The sequence below is a fragment of the Zalophus californianus genome, chromosome 9, assembly GCF_009762305.2.
Source record: "Zalophus californianus isolate mZalCal1 chromosome 9, mZalCal1.pri.v2, whole genome shotgun sequence".
In the NCBI taxonomy this organism is placed as follows: domain Eukaryota; kingdom Metazoa; phylum Chordata; class Mammalia; order Carnivora; family Otariidae; genus Zalophus; species Zalophus californianus.
This window is the reverse complement of record NC_045603.1, coordinates 110,062,566-110,090,325: the sequence shown is the minus strand read 5'-3', so window position 1 is coordinate 110,090,325 and position 27,760 is coordinate 110,062,566. Positions and strand designations below refer to the sequence as shown.

General features: G+C 36.1%; 1 protein-coding gene across 11 annotated transcripts in view; it reads left to right on the top strand.

Moving 5' to 3' along the window:
- The window catches only part of CCDC7 (coiled-coil domain containing 7), a 481,360-nt gene that overhangs the window by 412,296 nt on the left and 41,304 nt on the right, over positions 1-27,760 (top strand). For 8 of the 11 annotated variants that reach the window (XM_035729118.1, XM_035729115.1, XM_035729117.1 and 5 more), the window contains one exon: positions 12,173-12,332. The exons of 1 other annotated variant lie outside the window; for it this stretch is intronic. In XM_035729118.1, coding sequence (XP_035585011.1) covers positions 12,173-12,234 — 62 coding nt within the window. In that variant the 3' untranslated portion in view covers positions 12,235-12,332. Of the gene's footprint in view, positions 1-8,867; positions 8,935-9,417; positions 9,652-12,172; positions 12,333-27,760 lie in introns of those variants that run through there. 2 more of the 11 variants (XM_035729109.1, XM_035729111.1) reach the window with 2 other exon arrangements.

Below are 27,760 nucleotides of genomic sequence, written 5' to 3'. Positions count from 1 at the left end.
TGTCCATCGACAGATGAATGGATAAAGAAGAGGTGGTATATATACACAATGGAATATTATGCAGCCATCAAAAGGAATGAGATCTTGCCATTTGCAACGACGTGGATGGAACTGGAGGGTGTTATGCTGAGTGAAATAAGTCAATCAGAGAAAGACATGTATCATATGACCTCACTGATATGAGGAATTCTTAATCTCAGGAAACAAACTGAGGGTTGCTGGAGTGGTGGGGGTGGGAGGGACGGGGTGGCTGGGTGATAGACATTGGGGAGGGTATGTGCTATGGCGAGTGCTGTGAATTGTGCAAGACTGTTAAATCACAGATCTGTACCTCTGAAACAAATAATGCAATATATGTTAAGAAAAAAAAAAAAAGAAGATAGCAGGAGGGGAAGAATGAAGGGGGGGAAATCAGAGGGGAAGACCAACCATGAGAGACGATGGACTCTGAAAAACAAACTGAGGGTTCTAGAGGGGAGGGGCGTGGGGGGATGGGTTAGCCTGGTGATGGGTATTAAAGAGGGCACGTTCTGCGTGGAGCACTGGGTGTTATGCCCAAACAATGAATCATGGAACACTACATCCAAAACTAGTGATGTAATGTATGGTGATTAACATAACAATAAAAAATTAAAAAAAAATAAGGATACCCACTGGGCTTGAGAAAAGAATGGAAGACTTCGAGGAGGTCCTCACCCTGAGATAAGAGTTGAAAAAGAATCAGAAATGAAAAATGCAATAACTGAGATTAGAAATGGGCTGGATGCAATGAACACAAGGCTGAAAGAAGCAGTACAATGAATAAGTGATATTAAAGACAAAATAATGTAGAATAATAAAACAGAACAAAAGAGAGAAAGAATAAGGAACATGAGAAGTGGGGAACTCAGTGACTCCATCAAATATAATAACATCTGTATTATAGAAGTTCTAGAAGAAGAAAGAGAAAAGGGGGCAGAAAATTTATTTGAGGAAATCACAGCTGAAAACTTCCCTAATCTGGGGAAGGAAACAGACATACAGATACAGGAGGAACAGAGGACCCCCAACAAAATCAATGAAAGCAGGCCAGCACCAATACATATTGTAATTAAATCTGCAAAAATATAGTGATTAAGAAAACATTTTAAAAGCAGCAAGATAAAAGAAGACAGTAACATACATACAAGGCTAGCTAGAGATTTTTCAGCAGAAACTTCCCAAGCCAGAAGGGAGTGACATTGATACATTAAAAGTGCTGAATGGGAAAATATGCAGCCAAAAATGCTCTGTCTGGAAAGACAAAAATACATGGAGGTTAAATAACATGCTACAAAACAATGAATGGGTCCACCAGGAAGTCAAAGAAGAAATTTTTAAAAAATTCATGGAAACAAATGAAAATAAAAACACGGCAGTCTAAAACCTTTGGGATGCAGCAAAGCCAGTCCTAGAGGGAAGTTTAGAGCAATACAGACTTACCTCAAAAAGCAAGAAAAGTCTCAAATACACAAACTAACCTTACACCTAGAGGATGAAACAGAAACAAGAACAAATGAAGCCAGCAGAAGGAAGAGAATAGTAAATATTAGAGCAGAAATAAATGATCTAGAAACTAAAAAAAAAAAAAAAAAAATAGAAACTAGGAGCTGGTTCTTTTTTTTTTAAGATTTTATTTATTTATTTATTTATTTATTTGAGAGAGAGCAAGCGAGTGGGTGGGAGCTGGCAGAGAAGCAGAGGAAGAGGGACAAGCAGACTCCACACTGATAATGGAGCTGACACTGAGCTTGATCCCACGACCCTGAAATTATGATCTGAGCCAAAATGAAGAGTCAAATACTTAACCCACTGAGCCACCCAGGAGCCCCAAGGAGCTGTTTCTTTGAAAAACTTAATAAAAGTGATAAGCCACTAGCCAGACTTATCAAAAGAAAAAGACCCAAATAAATAAAATAACAAATGAGAGAATAGGAAAAAAAAAACAAATAATGCCACAGAAATGTAATTAAAAATATTATGAAAAACTACAGGCCAACAAATTGGAAAACCTGGAAGAAATAGATAAATTCCTAGAAACATATAAACTACCAAAACTGAAACAGGAAGAAATAGAAAATTTGAACAGACTGATATTCAGCAAAGAAATTGAATCAGTAATATAAAAATTCCCAAAAACAAAAGTCTAAAGCCAGATGGCTTCACAGGCAAATTCTACCACCAAACATTTAAAGAAGAGTTAGTATCTTCTGTGCATTTTTTGACTTGATTATTTGTTTTTTGGGTGTTGACTTTGAGTTCTTTATAGATCTTGGATACCAGGGTTTTATCTGTAGTGTCGTTTGCAAATATCTTCTCCAATTCTGGGTTGCCTCTTTGTTTTGTTGACTGTTTCCTTTGCTGTGCAGAAGCTTTTTATCTTGATGAAGTCCCAAAAGTTCATTTTTGCTTTTGTTTCACTAGCTTTTGCTGTGGCCAATGTCAGAGGTTATTGACTATGTTCTCCTCTAGGATTTTGATGGATTCCTGTCTCACATTGAGGTCTTTCATCCATTTTGAGTTTATCTTTGTGTATGGTGTTAGGAATGGTCGAGTTTCATTCTTCTGCATGTGGCTGTCCAATTTTCCAAGCACCATTTATTGAAGAGACTGTCTTTTTTCCATTGCATATTTTTTCCTGCTTTGTTGAAGATTATTTGACCATAGAGTTGAGGGTCCATATCTGGGGTCTCTATTCTGTTCCATTGGTCTATATGTCTGTTTTTGTGCCAGTACCATGCTGTCTTGGTGATCACTGTTTTCTAATATAGCTTGAAATCAGGCAACGTGATGCCCCCAGCTTTGTTTGTCTTTTTCAACATTTCCTTGGCGATTTGGGGTCTTTTCTGATTCCATACAAATTTTAGGACTGTTTGTTCCAGCACTTTGAAAAATGTCATTGGAATTTTGATCAGGATGGCATTGAAGGTATAGATTGCTCTGGGTAGCATAGACATTTTAACAGTGTTTATTCTTCTGGTCCATGAGCATGGATTATTTTTCCATCTTTTTGTGTCTTCTTCAATTTCTTTCATGAGTGTTCTGTAGTTCCTAGAGTATAGATCCTTTACCTCTTTGGTTAGGTTTATTCCGAGGTATCTTATGGTTTTTGGTGCTACTGTAAATGGAAATCTCTAATTTCTCTTTCTACAGTTGCGTTGTTAGTGTATAAGAAAGCAACTGATTTCTGTGCATTGATTTTGTATTCTGCCACATTACTGAATTGCTGTATGAGTTCTAGTAATTTGGGGGTGGAGTCTTCTAGTTAGAATGGCAAAAATGGACAAGGAAAGAAACAACAAATGTTGGAGAGGTTGTGGAGAAAGGGAAACCTTCTTACACTGTTGGTGGGAATGCAAGTTGGTACAACCACTTTGAAAAACAGTGTGGAGGTGCCTCAAAAAGTTAAAAATAGAGCTACCCTAGGATCCAGCAATTGCACTCCTGGGTATTTACCCCAAAGACACAGATGTAGTGAAAAGAAGGGGCACATGCACCCCGATGTTCATAGCAGCAATGTCCGCAATGTCCAAGCTGTGAAAGGAGTCGAGATGTCCACTGACAGATGAATGGATAAAGAAGATGTGGTCCATATATACAATGGAATATTACTCAGCCATCAGAAAGGATGAATACCCAACTTTTACCTCAACATGGATGGGACTGGAGGAGATGATGCTAAGTGAAATAAGTCAAGCAGAGATAGTCAATTATCATATGGTTTCACTTATTTGTGGAACATAAGGAATAGCGTGGAGGACATTAGGAGAAGGAAGGGAAAAATGAAGGGAAAATAAAAAAAATAAAGGGAAAAATAAAAATAAATTAATAATTAAATATTGAAAAGATAACACATCCATCTTCTCAAATAGTTAATGATTTGTTGTATGTGGTGTGAATGTAAGATTTATTCTTCACAAATTTCAAGCACACCATACCATATTACTAACTACAGTTACCATTTTACATTAGATCCTATGAACTAAAGGGGGGGTGGAAATCGGAGGGAGAGATGAACCATGAGAGACTATGGACTCTGAGAAACAAACAGGGTTTTAGAGGGGAGGGGGGAGGGGGGATTGGTTAGCCCAGTGATGGGTATTAAGGAGGACACGTACTACATGGAGCACTGGGTGTTATATGAAAACAAGGGATCATGGATCACCACATCAAAAACTAATGATGTATGGTGACTAACATAACATAATAAAATTTAAAAAAAAAATAAAGAAGAGTTAATACTTATTCTTCTCTAACTATTCCAAAAAATAGAAAAGGAAGGAAAACTTCCAATTTCCTCCAATGAGGCCAGCATTACCCTGATATCAAAACCAGATAAAGACACCCCTAAAAAAGAAAACTACAGGCCAATATCCCTGATGAACATGGATGCAAAACTTCTCAATAAAATACTAGCAAACTGAGTCCAAAAGCACACTAAAAAATATAATTCACCATGATCAAGTGGGATTCATTCCTGGGCTGCAAGGGTAGTTCAAAATTCACAAAGCAATCAACTTGATACATCACACTAATAAAAGAAAGGATAAAAACCATATGATCCTTTCAATAGATGTAAAAAAAAGCATTTCACAAAATACAACATCTGTTCATGATTAAAACTCTAAACAAAGTAGGGTTAGAGGGAACATACCTCAAAATAAGAAAGGCCATATATGAAAAACAGCTAATATCACTGTGAATGGGGAAATATCCAATGGGAACTTTTCCTCTACAGGCAGGAACAGGCAGGGATGTTCATTCTCACCACTCTTATTCAACATAGCACAGGAAGTCTTAGCCTCAGCAATCTGACAACAAAAAAGAAAGGCATCCAGATTGGCAAAGAAGAAGTCAAACTCACTATATGCAGATGACATGAAACTCTATATAAAAAACCTGAAAGACTCCATCAAAAATGCTCAAACTGATAAAGGAATTCAGCAAAGTCACAGGATACAAAATCAACATATAGAAATCTGTTGAATTTCTACATGCCAATAATGAAGAAGCAGAAAGAGAAATGAAGGAATCTCATTTACGTTTGCACCAAAAATAATAAGATACCTAAGAATAAACATAACCAAAGAGGTGAAAGACCTGTACTCTGAAAACTATAAAACACTGATGAAAGAAATTGAATATGACACAAAGAAATGGAAAAGTATTCCATGTTAATGGATTAACAAATATTGTTAAAATGTCTATACTACCCAAAACTATCTGCACATTTAATGCAATCCCTATCAAAATACCAACAGCATTTTTCACAGAGCTAGAACAAACAATCCTAAAATTTCTATGGAACCACAAAAGACCCCAAATAGCCAAAGCAATCTTGAAAAAGAAAAGCACAGCTGTAGGCATCATAATTCTGGGCTTCAAGTTTTATTACTAAGCTGTAGTGATCAAAACAGTTTAGCACTGTCACAAAAATAGACACATAGATCAATGGATAGAATACAAAACCCAGAAGTGAACCCACAACTTTATGGTCGGTCAAACTTTGACAAAGCGGGGAAGAATATCCAATGGAAAAAAAAAAAAAAGCAGTTTTTTCAGCAAATGGTGTTGGGAAGACTGGACAGAAACATGCAAAAAGAATGAAACTGGACCACTTTCCTACACCATAAATTAATTCAAAATAGATTAAAGTCCTAAATGTGCTACCTGAAACCATAAACATCCTAGAAGAGAACACAGGCACCAACTTCTTTGACATTGGCCATAGCAACTTCCTTTTTAGATATGTCTCCTGAGACAAGGGAAACAAAAGCCAAATAAACTATTGGGACTTCATCAAAATAAAAAGCTTCTGCACAGTAAAGGAAATAATCAACAAAACTGAAAGACAAGGCACTGGGATAAGATATTTGCAAATAACATATCTGATAAGGGTTAGTATCCAAAATATATAAAGAACTGATGGAACTCAACACCCAAAAAGCAAATAATCAAGCTAAAAAATGGGCAGAAGAGCACTGTGAATTGTGCAAGACTGTTGAATCACAGATCTGTACCTCTGAAACAAATAATGCAACATAGGTTAAGAAAAAAAAAAAGATAGCGGGAGGGGAAGAATGAAGGGGGGAAAATCAGAGTGGGAGATGAACCATGAGAGACGATGGACTCTGAAAAACAGGGTTCTAGAGGGGAGGGGGGTGGGGGATGGGTTAGCCTAGTGATGGGTATTAAAGAGGGCACGTTCTGCGTGGAGCACTGGGTGTTATGCCCAAACAATGAATCATGGAACACTACATCCAAAACTAGTGATGTAATGTATGGTGATTAACATAACAATAAAAAAATTTTAAAAAACTTTTAAAAAAATGGGCAGAAGACATGAATAAACATTTTTCCAAAGACATCCGGATGTCCAAGAGACACATGAAAAGATGTTCAATATCACTGACCATCAGGGAAATACAAATGAAAACTACAATGAGATACCACCTCCCATCTGTCGGAATGGCTAAAATTAACAACAAAAGAAACAACGGGTGTCAGCGAGGATGTGGAGAAAGGGGAAACTCTTGAACTGTTGGTGGGAATGCAAACTGGTGTAGCCACTGTGGAAAAGAGTATGGAGGTTCCTCAAAAACTTAAAAATAAAACTACCCTACAATCCAGCAATTGCACTACTAGGTATTTACTCAAAGAATACAAAACTACTAATTTGAAGGGATACATGCATACATACATATGTTTATAGCAGCATTATTTACAATAGCCAAATTATGGAAACAGCCCAAGTGTCTATTGACTGATGAATGAATAAAGAAGATGTGGTGTATACATATATATATATATACAATGGAATAGTAGTCATAAAAAAGAACAAAATCTTGCCATTTGCAATGACATGGATGGAGCTAGAGAGTGTTACACTAAGTGAAATAAATCAGAAAAAGACAAATACCATATGTATTGTGTTGGAAGTTAACTAGACTTATTGTGGTGATCATTTTGTAGTATGTATAGAAATATCAAATCACTATGTTGTACAGAAACTAATATATGATATATCAATATTTTCTCTATTAAAAATTAATACTTAAATTTTGAAAAGATAACACATCCATCTCTTCAAATAGTTAATGATTTTTTGTATGTGGTGTGAATGTAAGATTTATTCTTCACAACTTTCAAGCACACCATACCATATTACTAACCACGGTTACCATTTTACATTAGATCCTATGAACTTATTCTTTTTATAACTGAAATCCTGTACCCTTTGAACCATATCTCCCTATATCTTCCCACCAGCCCCTGGCAACTGCTATTCTATTCTCTGTTTCTATGATAATGGTTTGTTTGGCTTTTTTTAGATTCCTTATCTAAGTGAGATTGTACAGAATATGTCTTTCTCCCTCTGATGTATTTCACTTAGTATAAATCCCTTTAGAGTTACTCATGTTGTGGCATTGGCAAGATTTACTTCCTTGTTATGGTTGAAAATAATATTCCTGTGTGTGTGTGTGTGCATGTCACATTCTCTTTATCCAAATAACTGTCAAATAACATTTAGGTTACTTCCATATCTTGGCTCTTATGAATAAGGCAGCAATGAACATGGGGTTGCAGGTATCTCTTCAAGATCCAGATTTCATTTCCTTCAAACATATACCCAGTAATGGGATCGATGAATCATGTGGTAGCTTTATGTCTTTTTTTTTTTAAAGCTGCCAAACTGTTTTCCATAATGGCTATAACAATTTGCATTCCTATTAACAGTGTATAAAGGTTTCCTTTTCTCCACAGCTTTGCCAACATTTATCTCTTGTCTTTTTGATAATAGCCAACCTAATAGATGTGAGGTGATATCTCATATTACTTTCAATTTGTATGTCTCTCAAAATGAGTGATGTCGAGCATCTTTTAAAATACTGATTGGCCTTATCTATGTCTTCTTTGGAAAAATATCTATTCGATTCCTTTGCCCATTTCTTATTGGAATATTTGCTTTTTGGCTGCTGAGTTATATGAGTTCTTTATAATTTGGATATTAACCCCTTATTAGATATATGGCTTGCCAATATTTTTTCCCCTGTGGTAGTTGCCTTTTCAATTGATTGCTTCCTTTATTGTTAAGAAGCTCCGTAGTTTGATGTGGTCCCACTTGTTTATTTGTTGTCTACTAATGGTATCTTATGCAAGAAATCATTGCAAAGACCAACACCAAGGATCATTTTAATTTTGTTTTCTTCTAGGAATTTTACAGTTTTAGGTCTTAGCTTTAAGTCTTTCATCCATTTTGAGTTAACGTTTTGTGAGTGGTATAAGACAAGGTTGCCATTTCATTCTCTAGATTAGGATTTCCAGTTTTCCCAGTACCGTTTATTGAAGAGATTACCATTTTTCCATTGTATATTATGGGTGCCATGTCAAAAAATGTTTATGTCTGGGCTCTGTTCTGTTCCACTGGTCCGGATTCCTATTTTTATGCCAGTACCATAATTTTTGATGACTGTTACTTTGTAAATAGATTGAAATCAGGAAATGTGATGCCTCCACTTTGTTGTTCTTAAGATTGTTTTGTCTATTCAGGGTCATTAATAGTTCCATATGAATTTTAGGATTTTTTTCTATTTCTGTTCAAATCAATCTAATTCTTTTTAAGTCCTTTATATTTGAGCATACCATAGTTTATTTAACTAGGCCTCTGTTGAATGGCACTTTTGTTGTGATATCAGTTTCCTAACAATGTTGAAACAGACATCATTTGAATAAATAGCTATTTTAGAATCCAGTCTTGGTTTCTATCAGCTCAAACATAAGTCTTCTGCCTAAAAGGAATTGCCACTATTTCCTCCCTGACACTAATTTTATGACCCTTTCTTTTGCAGTACACAAATTGTCTCTCACTTAAAACCGACTGATTTTTTGAAGAACCATAGGTATATTAAGAATAAATATCATATGTATTCCAAAAAAACCAACATTCCAGTGAATTTGAACTTTTAAAATTTCTCTGTCAATGTTTGTCAAAGTGTAGTCTCTAGACTAGCAGCCTGGGCATCAACTGGGAATATATTAGAAATACAAATTATTGGACCCTACCTCAGACCTACAGAATCAGAAGCTTTAAGGTTCAAGTCCAGCGAGCTGTTTTAACAAGTTTTCTGGGTGATTCTGACATAGGCTAAATTTGGAGAACCATTGTACTATATTTATACTGCTCTAAGTTAAGGGTGTCCCAGTATCATTTCTATAGAAACATAGGTTTATTTATGTATGTACTTGTATGATTTATGTACTGCTTTTCCATTTCCATTTCCAGTGTTACTACTATTCATATATAATAATCTGTTTTCCATATGTCACATATAATAAAAATTATATCAACTATAATGAAATTAAACTTTTTTTTAATCACACAATAACTTTTCTTTAAAGTCACACATACTGCTGCCCGAAATCTCCACCACACCCCTATTTTTGAGAAAAAATGAGTTCTGGTCAAGATAAGCAACATGAGCAAATTCATGGAGATAGTAATGAAATCTGCATTTGTAGAAACTTAATGAAAATAACACTGACTTGAAAGGATGGTGCTTATTGAACAATAGTGGGAAATACCGTGGATAAATAGGGAAGGTCCAGATCATGGAGGAGCTTAATTGGTAGCAGGTAAGTTTGAATGTTTGCAATGCTTTCTCTTTTTTCTAATTTTAAAAAAGTTATATTGTCAATGACAAATGATTAAAATATTCAGCCTATTCAAAATGTTAATGTTTGAACATTGCACAACAAATTTCAAAAAGGAAAGGAAGTAAACATAAAGTAAAAGTAAATGCCTCATGACAATAACCTGATTGATATCTGTTAGAGCATATTTTGTAGAATTTGTATTGGCACAAAATATAAGTGCTAATAATTTGAAAGACATGATTCTTGCCAATCAATGTTAATAACATTAAAATATTATTTTTAACTACATTTTCACTGTGCCCTAGAGAGAGTAATACTATTGGATGACATGGTCTTAAATCTAATCTGGATTATTACTGACATGAATATTTAAATTTGTATAATACCCTTTTGAACTTTGAATGTGTGTGTGTATATATATATGTATATATACATATATATATATCTGGCAAAAATGAGAGCACTGAACAATGATATTGATCTAAGTACATGGAGTTCCATTTAGTGTCAAAAATTAAAGAAAAAATAGATTTCTCCAGAAACATAAAATGGAAAAATTAATGAAATAATGGCTATTTTCTAAAATCTCTCATTTAAAGATATTGTTTATAATTTATATAGTAGTAAAAAATGTATAGCTTTTATAGTAAATAGAAATCATAAATTGAGCCTAATTAAAGTATCAGCCAAGAGAAAATAAATGGAATATTTCTTCACTAATAACCGATTATCTATTTTCTGAACCTGAAACATCCCAGAGGTAATATAACAATGAAACATATTAACAACTCTTGTGAGGATTTTGGAGAGAATATATACAGAAACAAATAGTAAAATTGTTATTACAAGTTGCCAAATAATTGGATTGTGAATAAGGTGAATTTTATGTTTCTCTCTAGAATGATTTTTTTCAACATAAATTTTAGTTCAACATAGCAATCTGTCCCCATGAATGGCAATTGCTGGGATTATTTAAACTGGATCCATTCTAGCTTCTCAGTTTGCCCCCATGGACTACCCAGATAACAGTGCCATATATATTAATTATGTAATCATTTGATTAAATGAGCTAATATGTGTGCTAAATTAGTGCTTCTCAAGCCTGTCTACAAGATAGAATTCATCTGGAATGCTTTTATAAAACACTAATTCTCTGCTCCCTTCCCCAGACCAGTTAAACCAGATTCTTTGTAGGTGATTCAAATATGCTGCCAGAGTTGAGAAACATGCTAACATGTTTCAATGATAACATTTGATGATAGAAGGGAAATCAACTAATATTCAAAACCATATACAAATAATTGCAGCTGATTTTTTAAAAATCCAGATCTTATAGCTACTGGCAGAGGAAACCCAATGAACAAATTCAATCTATATTGGCTCCATTTAAAAATTCTCCCAAACCACCTCTTCCATGTCAACTACAACTTTAGCTCCATAGCACTCCCCAGTAGAATTTCCTGTGATAATGGAAATGTTCTGTACTTGTGCCTTCTAATAAGGGAACTATGAGTCATATGCAGTTGTTGAACTCTTGAGATGTGGCTAGTGTGACTGAGAATCTAGATCTTTAGTTTTAATTAGTTTAAATCTAAATAGCCATATGTGGTTTGTGGCTCCCATATTGGAAAGCACAACTCAAGAATTATCAATGATCCAACAGTTAATCAAGGACCTGGGAAGGCAGTGAGCTATTCAGAAAAATATATAGGAAATATTTCTGTTGATTAATGACTGGTATAAGTAAAAACAGACCCCTGGAGAAGTAGGGGCAGGAATAGTATTTCAACAGTGTTGTTGGATAAAATGTAGTGCTTTTTTATGGTAGTAGGATGTCCCTTAATACTGAGTAGACAATATCAGTTTCAACCAAGAACACTGACTAATTAAAATTAGACCAGAATTAGGGCAAAAGTAAGTAGGATCTATAGTCTTTGGAAGGCTTTGGCTACCATCAAAGATAGGCAAGTCCTTTCCATTTTTAACAATGCTGTGAAAAAATTATTCTGACATTTGTTTAAGATAATAATTAAGACTTTATTCAAGACTACTGCAATAGGGCAGGGAGATTGAACACAACTCCAAATATAGTGAAGAGAGCTAGGGATTTATAGCCAATGAGCAGAATGAAGAGGTCAATATGAAATTACAAAAGGAGACATCAAGGGTAGGAGCATTCCTACTAAGTTAGCTGAACGGTATTCTTGCTAAAAGCAGGCCAAGGACAGGGCCAAGGCCTTGTAAAAAGAGGGCTTAGAGGAGTCTAACTATAATTTGCTGAAGGTGTGAGTCTTTAGTTGAAATCAACTTTTTAGCATTGAGAGAAAGATCACTGATTTCAAAAAGTTCTAGATAATGTTTTGAAAAATGACATGCAATTAATCTAACATATACTTTAATAACAAGAAATGCATAAAACTGAAAGTTTCAGAAGTGTTTGTATGTGTGTATATTACAGGTTGAATTAAATGAAAGTTATAATTACTTGGTTTATTTTCAGAATTCTTCTTTACTATCTGGAACAAACTCGAAACTCTAAGATCAAAACCTTTTTGTTGCTGATGTTAAGGAAGGAGCTCTATGTTGAAGCTCCAGCTTGCCTCTATTCACTGATGTTCCTCTAATATCTCCAGGAGTGGTGTAAAAGCAATAAAATGAAATTTGATCATATGTGTTTTGATAATGTCATGTTTATTTAAGTGTCATATATTTTGCAAATATGTTTTGTATGATGTTATATAGAGACAAGTCATCTTCATACATTTCTTATACCTCCAGGTAAAATAATTAAAATTTAGAAAATATCTTGCTTTATTTTTTTCACATTGAAACTGGAAATTCATTGAAGAGGTCACAACAAAATCTTTATTCATTATATAATATTTAATAAACCTATAAATCATACTAAATATTTAGTAAAGCTAAAAATCATACCACTAGATGTAGTTGAACTATGAAAGATTTATAAACTCTAAGGACAATACTCTGTGTGGGAATGTTAGTAATGAATATCAAGTTAAACTGATGCTAGTATTAAAAGGAATATTGAAAAGAATAAGAAGGAAAAACCTTATAAATATTGAATGAGTAGCAGTCCAATATGTGATCTTGTTTTCTCTTTTGGTCCTGAGATTAATGGATGATGATGATGATGATTATATAATGTGCTTTTATTTAAGTGAAGATTTGTTTTAATTTTTTTTAAGATTATTTATTTATTTATTTGAGAGAGAGTGTGTGAGCTGGGGGAGGAGCAGAGGGAGAGGGACAAGCAGACTCTGGGCCAAGCAGGAAGCCCGAGGCAGGGTTCGATCCCATGACCTTGAGATCATGACCTGAGTGAAATCAAGAGTTAGAGCCTTAATCGACTGAGCTATCCAGGTGCCCCTGTTTTATTTATTTTTAAAATTTTTTATCAACTTTTACTATTCATAAATATGAATTAATATTTTGGTTTCTTATTTACTTGAACATCCAAATGAAATAAAATTAAATGAAATAATACACTTATGTATTAAATTAGATTTTTTTCCAGTATCCAAGATTATTGTATCATTTCAAATGTGCTTATATTGACTGGCTACTGCTTTAGTGGAAAAAGAATCAATAGGTATTAAAACTTCTATGTTTAAGAATTTGATCTTTCATATTCAGGGGCTCAATATATATATGGTCATTGTAGATCCCAGAGATAGATTCAAAGTGATTTTTTTGCCATATCTTTGGTGCCTCTCAATGATACACAGACAAATTTTTAAGTCAAATACATATGTACTCCATCAGTTTATTAATTTGTTTTGAAAAATGTAAGACCTAGGTACAGGAAACCATTTTATATCACTTTATCTACCTATAGAATATATTTCTTTAAACAACCTTAGAGTTTGAAAGATAAGTTGTAACAAATCATGTATAACATGCAATTCTACTTCTTGTAGAATTCCTTTCACAACTTGATATTTAAAAGATGATCATTTGACTTCTAAAGTGCATCTAGTTATAGTAATCTCTCTCTCACTTTCTCTATCTCTCTCTCTTTGGTAGAAAATAATTAATTTTTTTATTGAAGTATAATTAACATACAGTGTTACATAGTTTCAGATGTACAATATAAAGATTCAATTAATCTACATATTTCTCAGTCCTTATAAAGATAACTGTACTCTTAATCCACTTTATTTCACTTACCCCACACCCACCTTTCTTCTGGCAACCATCAGTTTGTTCTCTGTATTTAGGAGTCTGTTTTTTTGTTTGTCTCCCTGTTTTGTTTTTTTGATCACTTCTTTTGTTTCTTAAATCCCACATTTGAGTGAAATAATATGACATTTGCCTTTCTCTGCCTGACTTATTTCACTTAGCATTATGCCCTCTAGATCCATTCATGTTGTTGTAAATGGCAAGATTTCATTTTTTTTTTTGTGGCTGAATAATATTCAATCATATATATATATATATATATAATGATTTTTTTCTTTTTTTTATCCTGTTCAGGTAGCCAACATACAGTAAGTACATCATTAGACATTTTGAGAATATTTATTCTTCTACCCATGAGCATGAAATGTTTTTCCACCTCTCTGTGTCTGCCTCCATTTTTTTTCATAAGTGTTCTGTAGTTTCTGGAGTATAGATCCTTTACCTCTTTGGTTAGATTTATTCCTAGGTATCTTATGGTTTTTGGTGCAATTGGAAATGGAATCGATTCCTTAATTTATCTTTCTTCAGTCTCATTGTTAGTGTAGAGAAATGCAACTGATTTCTGTGCATTGATTTTGTAACCTGCCATGTGTCTGAATTGCTGGACGAGTTCTAGTAATTTGGGAGTGGAGTCTTTGGAGTTTCTTCATAAAGTATCATGTCATCTACAAAGAGAGAGAGCTTAACTTCTTTGCCAATTTGAATGCCTTTTATTGCTTTTTGTTGTCTGATTGCTGAAGCTAGCACTTCTAGTACTATGTTGAACAATAACGATGAGAGTAGGCATCCTGTCATGTTCCTGACTTTAAGGGAAAAGCTCTCAGTTTTTATCCATTGAAAATGATATTTGGTGTGGGCTTTTCATAGATGGCATTTATGCTATTGAGGTATGTTCCTTTTATCCCTATACTCTGAAGAGTTTTTAATCAGGAAAGGGTGCTGTATTTTGTCAAATGCTTTTTCTGCATCAATTGAGAGTATCATATGGTTCTTGGCTCTTCTTTTACTAATGTGCTCTATCACATTGATTGATTTCTGAATAAATCCCACCAGGCCATGGTGAATAATCCTTTGACTGTACTGTTGGATCCTATCGGCTAGGATCCTGAGTATTTTGGCATCCATATACATCAGGGATATCGGTCTGTACTTCTTTTGATGGGATCTTTGGTTTTAGGATCAGGGTACTGCTGGCCTCACAGAACGAGTTTGGAAGTTTTCCTTCCATTTCTATTTTTTTGAAACAGCTTGGGTAGAATAGGTATTATTTCTTCTTTAAATGTTTGGTAGAATTCCCCTGGTAAGCCATCTGGCCCCGGACTCTTGTTTTCGGGGGGAGGTTTTTGATTACTGCTTCAATTTCCTTGCTGGTTATAGGTCTGTTCAGATTGTCTATTTCTTCTTGTTTCAGTCTTGGTAGTTTATAGGTTTCCAGGAATGCATCCATTTCTTCCAGATCGCCTAATCTGTTGGCCTATAGCTGCTGATAATAAGTTGTAACAATTGTATTTCCTTGGTGTTAGTCGTTATCGCTCCCCTTTCGTTCATGATTTTATTAATGTGGGTCCTTTCTCTTATCTTTTGGATAAGTGTGGCTAGGGGTTTGTTGATATTAATTCTTTCAAAGAACCGGCTTTTAGTTTTGTTGATCTATTCTACTGTTTTTCTGGTTTCTATTTCATTGATTTCTTGCTCTAATCTTTATTATTTCTCTTCTCCTGCTTGAGTTAGGCTTTATTTGCTGTCTTTTCTCCAGGTCCTTTAGGTGTAAGGTTAGCTTGTGCATTTGGGATTTTTCTAATTTTTTGAGAGCGACTTGGATGGCTATGTATTTCCCTCTTAGAACTGCCTTTGCAGTATCCAATAGGTTTTGAACCAATGTATTTTCATTCTCGGTAGTTTCAGTGAATTGTTTAAGTTCTTCCTTAATTTCCTTGTTGACCCAATTATTCTTTAGCAGGATGCTGTTTCACTTCCAAGTGTTTGAGTTCCTTCCAAATTTCTTCTTGTGGTTGAGTTCCAGTTGCAAAGCACTGTGGTCTGAAATATGCAGTGAATAATCTCAATCTTTTGGTATCGGTTGAGACCTGATTTGTGACCCAGTATGTGATCTATTCTGGAGGAAGTTCCATGTGCACTCAAGAAGAATGCCTATTTTGTTGTTTTAGGGTGGAATGTTCTGCATATATCTACGAAATCCATCTGGTTCAAAGTTATTGTTTCTTTGTCAATCTTCTGCTTAGATGATCTGTCCATTGCTGTGAGTGGATTGTTGAGGTCTCCTACTATTAATGTATTATTATCAATATGTTTATTTTGGTTATTAATTGGTTTATATAATTGGCTGCTCCCATGTTGGGGGCATAGATATTTACAAGATAAAAAGCTTCGCACAGCAAAGGAAACAGTCAACAAAATTAAGAGGCAACCCACGGAATGGGAAAAGATATTTGCAAATGACATTACAGATGTAGGGCTGTTATCTAAGATCTATAAAGAACTTCTCAAACTCAACACCCAAAAAAACAAATAATCCAGTCATGAAATGGGCAGAAGACATGAACAGACACTTCTCCAAAGAAGACATACAAATGGCTAACAGACACATGAAAAAATGTTCAACATCACTAGCCATCAGGGAAATGCAAATTAAAACCACAATGAGATACCACCACACACCAGTTAGAATGGCAAAAATTAATAAGACAGGAAACAAGTGTTAGCAAGGATATGCAGAAAGGGGAACCGTTTTACACTGTTGGTTGGAATGCAAGCTTGTGCAGCCACTCTGGAAAATGGTATGGAGGTTCCTCAAGAAGTTAAAAATAGAGCTACCCTAGGACCCAGCAATTGTACTCCTGGGTATTTACCCCAAAGACACAGATGTAGTGAAAAGAAGGGCCAAATGTGCCACAGTGTTCATAGCAGCACTGTTCACAATAGCCAAACTGTGGAAAGAGCTGAGATGCCCTTCAACAGATGAATGGATAAAGAAGATGTGCTCCATATATACAAGGGAATATTTTTTTCAAAGATTTTATTTATTTATTTATTTGACAGATAAAGAGAGAAGCGGCAGCAGCAGAGGGAGTGGGAGAAGCAGGCTCCCCACTGAGCAGGGAGCCTGATATGGGACTCGAGCCCAGGACCCTGGGATCATGACCTAAGCCAAAGGCAGATGCTTGACTGACTGAGCCACCCAGGCATCCCTATACAATGGAATATTACTCGGCCATCAGAAAGGATGAATGCTTACCATTTACATCTACACGGATGGAACTGCAGAACAGCATACTAAGTGAAATAAGGTAAGCAGAGAAAGACAATTATCATATGGTTTCACTCATATGTGGAACATAAGGAATAGTGTAGAGGACCATAGGGGAAGGGAGGGAAAACTGATTGGGAAGAAATCAGAGGGGGAGACAAACCATGAGAGACTCTGGACTCCAGGAAACAAACTGAAGTTACAGAAGGGGGAGGGGGGTAACCAGGTGATGGGTTAAGTAGGACATGTGTTGTGATGAGCACGGGGTGTTATAAGCAACTCATAAATCGTTGAACACTACATCAAAAATTATGATTTACTCTATGTTGGTTAACTGAACATAATAATAAAAAACAAATTAAGAAAATAAAATATTTCTTTTGATTAAAGGAACATATAAAAAATAAAATAAATTTTCTGGTTGGTCTTGTAGGTTTTCTGTTTCTTTCTTTTTCTCTATTTTTTTAAATTCTATTTTATTATGTTACGTTAGTCACCATATAATACATCATTAGTTTTTGATGTGGCGATCAGTGATTCATTGTTTTTGTATAACACCCAGTGCTCCATGCAGTACGTGCCCTCCTAAATACCCATCATCTGGCTAACCCATCCCCACACCCCCCTCCCCTCTAAAACCCTCAGTTTGTTTCTCAGACTCCATAGTCTCTCATGGTTCATCTCTCCCTCCAATTTCCCCCGCTTCATTTTTCCCTTCCTTCTCCTAATGTCCTCCATGCTATTCCTTACATTCCACAAATAAGTGAAACCATATGATAACTGACTTTCTCTGCTTGACTTATTTCACTTAGCATAATCTCCTCCAGTCCCATCCATGTTGATGTAAAAGTTGGATATTCATCCTTTCTGATGGCTGAGTGATATTCCATTGTATATATGGACCACATCTTCTTAATCCATTCATCTGTTGAAGGGCATCTCAGCTCTTTCCACAGTTTGGCTACTGCGGACTTTGCTGCTATGAACATTGGGGTGCATATGGCCCTTCTTTTCACTACATCTGTGTCTTTGGGGTAAATACCCAGGAATGCAATTGCTGAGTCCTAGGGTAGCTCTATTAACTTTTTGAGGCACCTCCACACTGTTTTCCAAAGTGGCTGTACCAACTTGCATTTCCACCAACAGTGTAAGAGTGTTCCCCTTTCTCCACAACCTCTCCAACATTTGTTGTTTCTTGCCCCGTCAATTTTTGCCATTCTAACTGGCCAGATTAACCTATACCTTCAATGCCATCCTGATCAAAATTCCAATGACATTTTTCAAAGTGCTGGAACAAACAATCCTAAAATTTGTATGGAATCAGAAAAGACCCCAAATCACCAAGGAAATGTTGAAAAAGAAAAACAAGGCTGGGGGCATCATGTTGCCCGATTTCAAGCTATATTACAAAGCAGTGATCACCAAGACACTATGGTACTGGCACAAAAACAGACATATAGACCAATGGAACAGAATAGAGACCCCAGATATGGACCCTCAACTCTATGGTCAAATAATCTTCAATAAAGCAGGAAAAAATATGCACTGGAAAAAAGACAGTCTCTTCAATAAATGGTGCTGGGAAAATTGGACAGCCACATGCAGAAGAATGAAACTCGACCATTTTCTACCACCATACACAAAGATAAACTCAAAATGGATGAAAGACCTCAATGTGAGACAGGAATCCATCAAAATCCTAGAGAAGAACATAGGCAATAACCTCTTTGACATTGGCCACAGCAACTTCTTTCAAGATACATCTCCAAAGGCTAGTGAAACAAAAACAAAAATGAACTTTTGGGACTTCATCAAGATAAAAATCTTTGGCACAGCAAAGGAAACAGTCAACTAAACAAGGAGGCAACCCACAGAATGGGAGAAGATATTTGCAAATGACATACAGACAAAGGGCTGATTTCCAAGATCTATAAAGAACTTCTCAAACTCAACACCCCAAAAAACAAATAATCAAGTCTAAAAATGGGCAGAAGACATGAACAGACACTTCTCTGAAGAAGACATACAAATGGCTAACAGACACATGAAAAAATGTTCATCATCAGCCATCAGGGAAATTCAAATTAAAACCACATTGAGATACTACCTTACTCCTTTTCTCTTTTTCTCTTTTTTTGTGATTGATGAGTATCTATAGTGTTTTGTTTGGCTTTCTTTCTCTCTCTCGTGTGTGTGTGTGTGTGTGTGTGTCTATGTGTGTGTATCATAGTTTTGAGTTTGTGGTTTCCTTGAGGTTCATATATAACATCCTAAATAAATAGTAGACCATATTAATTTGATGGTCATTTAGGTTCACACACATTCTAAAAAAAGTGAAAGAAAGAAAAATGAGATTTTTTTTCTTTTTCACCCTCTCTTCCCTTTCTACTCCTTTCTCCACTTTTCATGTATATGTTGTCATATTTTACATCTTTTTATTCACATTTTTTATGTCTAATTATGGCCATTTCTTTTCTCCTTAAAGAAGTCCCTTTAACATTTCTTGTAAGTCTGGTTTAGTGGTGAAAATTTCTTCATTGGTTATTTGTCTGAGGAACTCTTTATCTGTCCTTTAAATCTGAATGATAACCTTTCTGGGAAGAGTATTCATGGTTGTAGCTTTTTTCCTTCCAGCACTTTGCATACATCATTGCCACTCTCTTCTGTCTTGCAAAGTTTCTGTTGAAAAATCAGCTGATAGCCTTTAAATTTTCCCCTGTGGGTAACTTTCTGTTTCTCTCTTGCTACTTTTAAAATTGTCTTTATCTTTAAACTTTGACATTTTAATTATTATGTGACATGGTGTAGATCTCTTTGAGTTCATCTTGTTGGAACTCTGTGCTCTTGGACTTGGATATCTATTTCTCTCATTAGGTTAGGGAAGTTTTCAGTTATTATTTCTTCAAATATGTTTTCTACACCTTTCTCCCTCTTTTTCTTCTTCTGGGACCCCTAGAATGCAAATGTTTGTTTGCTTTTGTCCAATAGACCTCTTTTATCTTTAAGATTTTATTTATTTATTTGATGGAGAGATAGAGACAGAGATCACAAGCGGGGGGAGGGGAGGGAATGGCACGGGGAGAAGGGGGAGAAAGAGAAGCAGTATCCCTGCTGAGAGGGAGCCCAATGTGGGGCTCATTCCCAGGACCCTGGGATCATGACCTTAGCCAAAGGCAGACGCCCAACCAACTGAGCCACCCAGGCACCCATCCAACAGACCTCTTAATGCATCCTCATTTTGGGGGCATCTGGGTGGCTCAGTGAGTTAAGCATCCGACTAAATTTTGGCTCAGGTCATGGTCTCAGCGTTGTGAGATCAAGCCTCACATCTGGCTTTGTGCTGGGTGTGGAGACTGCTTAAGATTCTCTCTCTCCCTCTCCCTCTTTCCCTCACAAATGTACCCTCAAAAAAATGTATCCTTATTTTTTAAAAATTACTTTCTCTTTTTTTTGCTGTTCAACATGTGTGCTTTCCCTTACCCTACTTCCAGATGTCTGATACATTCTTCTACATTCCCTAATCGGTAGATTAGGTGTTTTTAAGATCTAATGTGTCTTTCAATGGAATATTATGCAGCCATCAAAAGGAATGAGATCTTGCCATTTGCGACGACGTGGATGGAACTGGAGGGTGTTATGCTGAGTGAAATAAGTCAATCAGAGAAAGACATGTATCATATGACCTCACTGATATGAGGAATTCTTAATCTCAGGAAACAAACTGAGTGTTGCTGAGTGGTGGGGGGTGGGAGGGATGGGGTGGCTGGGTGATAGACATTGGGGAGGGTATGTGCTATGGTGAGCACTGTGAGTTGTACAAGACTGATGAATCACGGATCTGTACTTCTGAAACAAATAATGCAATATATGTTAAAAAAAAAGAAGAAGAAGATAGGGGAAGAATGAAGGGGAGTAAGTCAGAGGGGGAGACGAACCATGAGAGACGATGCACTCTGAAAAACAAACTGAGGGTTCTAGAGGGGAGGGGGGTGGGGGATGGGTTAGCCTGGTGATGGGTATTAAAGAGGGCACATTCTGCGTGGAGCACTGGGTGTTATGCACAAACAATGAATCATGGAACACTACATCAAAAACTAATGATGTAATGTATGGTGATTAACATAACAATAAAAATTATTTTTAAAAAGATCTAATGTGTTTTTGTTCCATTGTGTTTTTTATGTCAGTTATTGTATTCTTCAGCTCTGATTGGTTCTTTTTAATATTTTCTATCTCTTCATTGAAGGTCTCACTGAGTTCTTCCATTCTTTTCTTCAGTCTAGTTGGTATCTTTACAATCATTACTTTAAATTCTTTGTCAGTCATATTGCTTATCTCTGTTTCATTTAATTCTTCTACGTAGGTTTTTTTTTTTTTTTTCTTATTCCTCCTTTTGGAGCATATTCCTCCATATACCTATTTTGGCCGATTTTCTGCATTTCTTTCTGAGTTAGGCAAAATGGCTACTTCTAAAGTTGAAGGAATGGTCTTGTGTATGGTGATCCCTACACTGACAATGTGTGGTTGGTGACTTTTGCCAACTGGCTGGAGCTGTGGTTGTGTATGTTAGTTACTCTTTTAAACTGTGGCTTATTACAGAGATAATAAAAAATAATGATAAAAAATTAAAAATAAATGAAAAAGGAAAATAACAAAAGAAAAAAGAAAAATGAGAAGAAAAAAGAACAAAAGCAAAAAAGAGAAAAATAAAAACAAAAGAAGATAAGACATATTTTAAATGGTAAAAAATAAATAAATAAAATAAAACAGTAAGAATTTAAAAAACACCACAAAACCATGGCTTATTTTCTGTGCTCCAGTACCACAGGGCAGCTGGTGTGGGCTTGTGGACCCTGGGCTAGCTGTGGTCACAAGCTTACCATGAGCTGGAACCTGCTCAGGTCTTGGCTATTAAGGTGGAGAGGGAGAGAACATTCCCACAGTTCCTCAGTCTTTTAAAACCATGCCTTTTTTTCTGTGCCACAGTGTGACTTGGGCTGCGATGGGTTTCAGGAATCTGGGCTTTCTGAAGTTTCAAGTTCCCTGTGATGACTGGACCTGCCAGTTATAGCATCAGGAACTGCCCTTTATGGCATTAGGACCCTCCAAATATGGCATCCAAATCTGTCATGGTTATGGTGACCAGACTCTGCTCAAGTCTGGGCTTTTGAGGTGGAGGGAGAGAGAGCATTCTCACCATTCTTCAACCCTTTTTAACCACAGCTTTTTTTCTGACCCACTGCATGTAGGGCTGGTGTGGGTTTGCGGACCCTGGGTTGCCTGAAATCACAAGCTCACTGAGACAACTGGACCCACCCATTATGGTGTCTAGACCCTGCTCTGGTCTAGGCTTTTAAGGTGGGGTGTGAACATAAATCATATTATTCTTCAGTCCCTCTGACCTCTAGAGAGCTTTCCCACAGCTCCTCCACCACTTGACATAGTTCTAGTGTTGTCTCTTTTATATGCTACTTGCTCTTTTAAACCATGGCTTCTTTTCTTGTGCCAAGGACAGAATCTGTTCCCAGTCCCTCAGTGCTATCCCTCCCCACTGTCTTCAGCAGCAGCGGGGACGGAAATTCCCTTTGCTATCGTGTCTCTATCTTTCTTGCTGTTCTTTTTCTATTCTCTCTGTCTCTGTTCAGTAGCTTTTCAGTCAGTCCTCAGTTCTTCTTCAGGAGGAATTGCTCTAATAGGTGTAATTGATATGTTCCATGAAAGAGGTGAGTTTAGAGTCTTCCTAAGTTGCCGTCTTGAACCAAAACCATCTACACATGTCTCTTACATCTTTTTGAACATTAGTGATTAAAGAGGTCATCCTTGACTTGTTGCCAATCTTAAAGGAAATCAGTCTAAATTTTTTCCATTAAGTACATCTTTGCTTTAGGTCTCTCTGGTAGATAGATTTTTTTAAAAATATTTTATTTATTTATTTGACAGAGAGAGACACAGCGAGAGAGGGAACACAAGCAGGGGGAGTGGGAGAGGGAGAAGCAGGCTTCCCGCGGAGCAGGGATCCCGATGTGGGGCTTGATCCCAGGACCCTTGGGACCATGACCTGAGCCAAAGGCAGACACTTAATGACTGAGCCACCCAGGCACCCTGGTAGATAGACTTTTTAAGCCAAGGATATCACCATCTAATCTTAGTTTTCAAAATGCTTTTATTCCTCCTTAGCATTATTGAGGTATAATTGACAAAAATCATACATATTTAAGGTGCGATGATTTGATGTATGTATACAATGTGAAATGATTACCACAAAACTATTATTTTCATAACCTCACATACCATTTTTTGTGTATTGCATGAACAATTAAGATCTACTTTCTTAGCAAATTTCAATATACAAACAGTATTATTAACCATAATCAAACATGCTGTTCATTGGATTCCCCGATTATATTCGTCACGTAACTGAAAGTTTGTACCCTTTGGCCAATACCTCTCCATTTTTCCCACCTCTCAGCCCCAGGCAATCACCATTCTCTCAGTTTCTATGAGTTCTACTTTTTTAGATCACACGGTATTTGTCTGACTTATTTCACTTAACATAATATCTTCCAGGTTCATTAATGTTACAAATGGCAGGATTTCATTATTTTTAAAGGCTGAATAATATTGTGTGTGTGTGTGTGTGTGTGTACACGTATAATAAATATATAAATATAAAATATATACATATTTTTTTTCTTTATCCGTTCATCTGTCAACCTACACTGCTTGGGTTATTTCTACATCTTGGCTCTTGTGAATAATGCTGCAGTAAATATGAGAATGCAGTTATCTCTTCAAGATCCTGCTTTCCATTTCTCTGGATATATGCCCACAATTGGAATGATTTAGGAAACCATATGCTGATTTACATAAAGAGAGTACCAATTTACATTTCCCTCAAAAGTGTTCAAGGGTTCTCTTTTCTCCACATTCCCATCAGCACTCATTAGCTCTTTTCTTTTTGATAATAGCCATCCTAACAGGTATGAGATAATATTTCATTGTAGTTTTGATTTGCATTTCACCAATGATTTGTGATGTTGAGTACCTTATCAACTACCTCTTTGTATGTCTTCTTTGAAAAATTTCTATTCAAATCCTTTGCCCATTTAAAATCTTGCTCTTGAGTTGTCTGTTTCTTATCTGTTTTGGATATTAACCATTAACCAATCACATGTATGGCCTCAAATATTTTCTCCCATTTCATATGTTACTTTTTCATTCTGTTGATTTCTTGGCTGTGCAGAAGCTCTTAATTTTGTAGTCCCACTTGTTTATTTTTTTCTTTGTTTCTTTGTGTCATATCCAAAAAATCATTGCCAAGACTAATCTCAAGGAGCATTTTCACAATGTTTTCATTTAGGAATTTTATAGTTTCAAGTCTTACATTTAACTCTTTAATCCATTTTGAGTTAATTTTCATTTATGGTGTAAGACAAGGGTCCAATTTCATTCTTTGGCATGTGGATATCTAATTTTCCCCACACAGTTTATTAAAAAGACTACCCTTTGCTCCACTGTGCATTCTTGGTGTCTAATTGACCATATACGCATGGTTTATTTCTGAACTCTCTATTCCATTCCATTGGTCTATGTGTTTTTATGCCAGTAAAACACTGTTTCGATTACCAGAGCTTTGTAATATATTTTGAAATCAAGAAGCATTATATATTCAGCTTTCTTTTTCTTTTGATTAAACTTTCTATCTCCTTATTCATTATTGGTCTCTTCAGATTTTCTATTTCTTCATGATTTGGTCTTGGTAGTTTATAAGTTTCTAGGAATTTACCCATTTCTTCTAGGTTCCAATGTGTTGACATATAGTTGCTGACCGTCTTCTATGTTTCTTTTTATTTCTGTGGTATCACGTGTAATGTCTCCTCTTTCATTTCTCCAGTTTCAATATCTTGAGTCTTTTGAATTTTGTCTCTTCTTAGTCTACCTGAAGTTCTGTCAATTTAATTTACCTTGTCAAAAAACCAACCATTAGTTTCAGCTGTTAGTTTCATTGATCTTTTCTGATGTTCTTCTATTCTGTATTTCCTTTCTTTCTGCTCTAATCTTTTTTACCTTCTTTCTGCTAACTTTGGGCTCAGTTTTTTCTTATATTAGTTTCTTGAGATGTAGTTAGGTTGTTTATTTGAGATTGTTCTTTTTTTTAATGAGGGCACTTATTGCTATGAACTTTTAGTACTGCTTCTGCTGCATCCCAATAAGTTCTGTTTCTTATTTTGTTTCCAACTTCATTTGTTTCAAGTTATTTTTTCCCTCTTTGATTTCTCCCTTGACCTGTTGATTGTTTGAGAGCATGTTGTTTTATTTCTACACATTTGTGACTTTTACACTTTTCTTTTTTAAATTTAAGTTCAATTAGCCAACACATAGCACATCATTAGTTTCAGATATAGTGTTCAATAATTCATCAGTTGCATATAATACTCAATGCTCATCACATCATGTGCCCTCCTTAATGCCCATCACCCAGTTACCCCATCCCCCCACCCACCTCCCCTTCAGCAACCATCAGTTTGTTTCCCATACTTAAGAGTCTCTCATGGTTTGTCTCCCTCTCTGACTTCTTCCCATCCAGTTTTTCCTCTCTTCCCTTATGATCCTCTGCACTGTTTCTTATATTCCATATATGAGTGAATCCATATGTTAATTGTCTTCCTCTGATTGACTTATTTCACTTGGCATGATACCCTGCAGTTCCATCCATGTTGATGTAAATGGTAAGTATTCATTATTTCTGGTAACTGAGTAATAATTCCATTGTGTATGTATACCATATCTTCTTTTTTTTATTTTTAATTTTTAATTTTTTAATTTTTTTATTATGTTAATCACCATACATTACATCATTAGTTTTTGATGTAGTGTTCCATGATTCATTGTTTGTGCATAACACCCAGTGCTCCATGCAGAATGTGCCCTCTTTAATACCCATCACCAGGCTAACCCATCCCCCCACCCCCTCCCCTCTAGAACCCTCAGTTTGTTTTTCAGAGTCCATCTTCTCTCATGGTTCGTCTCCCCCTCCGACTTACTCCCCTTCATTCTTCCCCTCCTGCTATCTTCTTCTTTTTCTTTTTTCTTAACATATGTTGCATTATTTGTTTCAGAAGTACAGATCTGTGATTCAACAGTCTTGCACAATTCACAGTGCTCACCATAGCACATACCCTCCCCAATGTCTATCACCCAGCCACCCCATCCCTCCCACCCCCCACCACTCCAGCAACCCTCAGTTTGTTTCCTGAGATTAAGAATTCCTCACATCAGTGAGGTCATATGATACATGTCTTTCTCTGATTGACTTATTTCACTCAGCATAACACCCTCCAGTTCCATCCACATTGTTGCAAATGGCAAGATCTCATTCCTTTTGATGGCTGCATAATATTCCATTGTTATACCATATCTTCTTTATCCATTCATCTGTTGAAGGACATCTCGGCTCCTTCCACAGTTTGGCTCTTGTGGACATTGCTGCTATGAACACTGGGGGGAAGGTGCCCCTTAGTTTCACTACATCTGTATCTTTGGGGTAAATATGTAGTAGCGCAATTTCTGGGTCCTAGGGTCCTATTTTTAACTTCTTGAGGAAACTCCATGCTGTTTTCCAGAGTGGCTGTACCAGCTTGCATTCCCACCAACAGTGTAAGAGGGTTGGTTCCCTTTCTCAGCATCCTCGTCAACATTTGTTGCTTCCTGTCTTGTTGATTTAGCCATTCTGACTGGTGTAAGGTGGTATCTCATTGTGGTTTTGATTTGTATTTCCCTGATGAGAAATGATGTTGAGCATTTGTTCATGTGTGTTGGTCATTTGCATGTCTTCTTTGGAGAAGTGTCTGTCCATGTCTTCTCCCCATTTCTTGACTGGATTATTTGTTTTTTGGGCTTTGACTATGATAAGTTCTTATAGATCTTGGCTACTAGTTTTTATCTGATATGTCATTTCCAAATATCTTCTCCCATTCAGTAGGTTGCCTTTTAGTTTTGCTGTTTCCCTTGCTGTGCAGAAGCTTTTACTCTTGATAAAGTCTCAAGTGTTCGTTTTTGCTTTTATTTCCTTGCCTTTTAGAGACATGTCTAGCAAGAAGTTGCTGCGGCCAAGGTCAAAGAAGTTGCTGCCTGTGCTCTAATTTAGAATTTTGATGGATTCCTGTCTCACATTTATGTCTTTCATCCATTTTCATCTTTGTGTATGATGTGAGAGAATGGTTCAGTTTCATTCTTCTGCATGTGGCTGACCAATATACCCAACACCATTTATTGAAAAGACTGTCTTTTTTTCCATTGGATATTCTTTCCTGCTTTGAAAGGTTAGTAGTCCAGTTGAGGATCCATTTCTGGATTCTCTCTTCCATTGATCTATGTGTCTGCCAGTACTGTACTATCATGATGATCACAGCTTTGTAATATAGTTTGAAGTCAGGCATTGTGATGCCTCCAGCAACGGCATTTTTTTCAACATTCCTCTGGCTATTCGGGGTGATTTCTGGTTCCACACAAATTTTAGGGTTATTTGTTCCAGCTCTGTGAAAAAATGTCATTGGAATTTTGATAGGGATTGCATTGAATGTGTAGATTGCTCTGGGTAGCATAGACATTTTAACTATA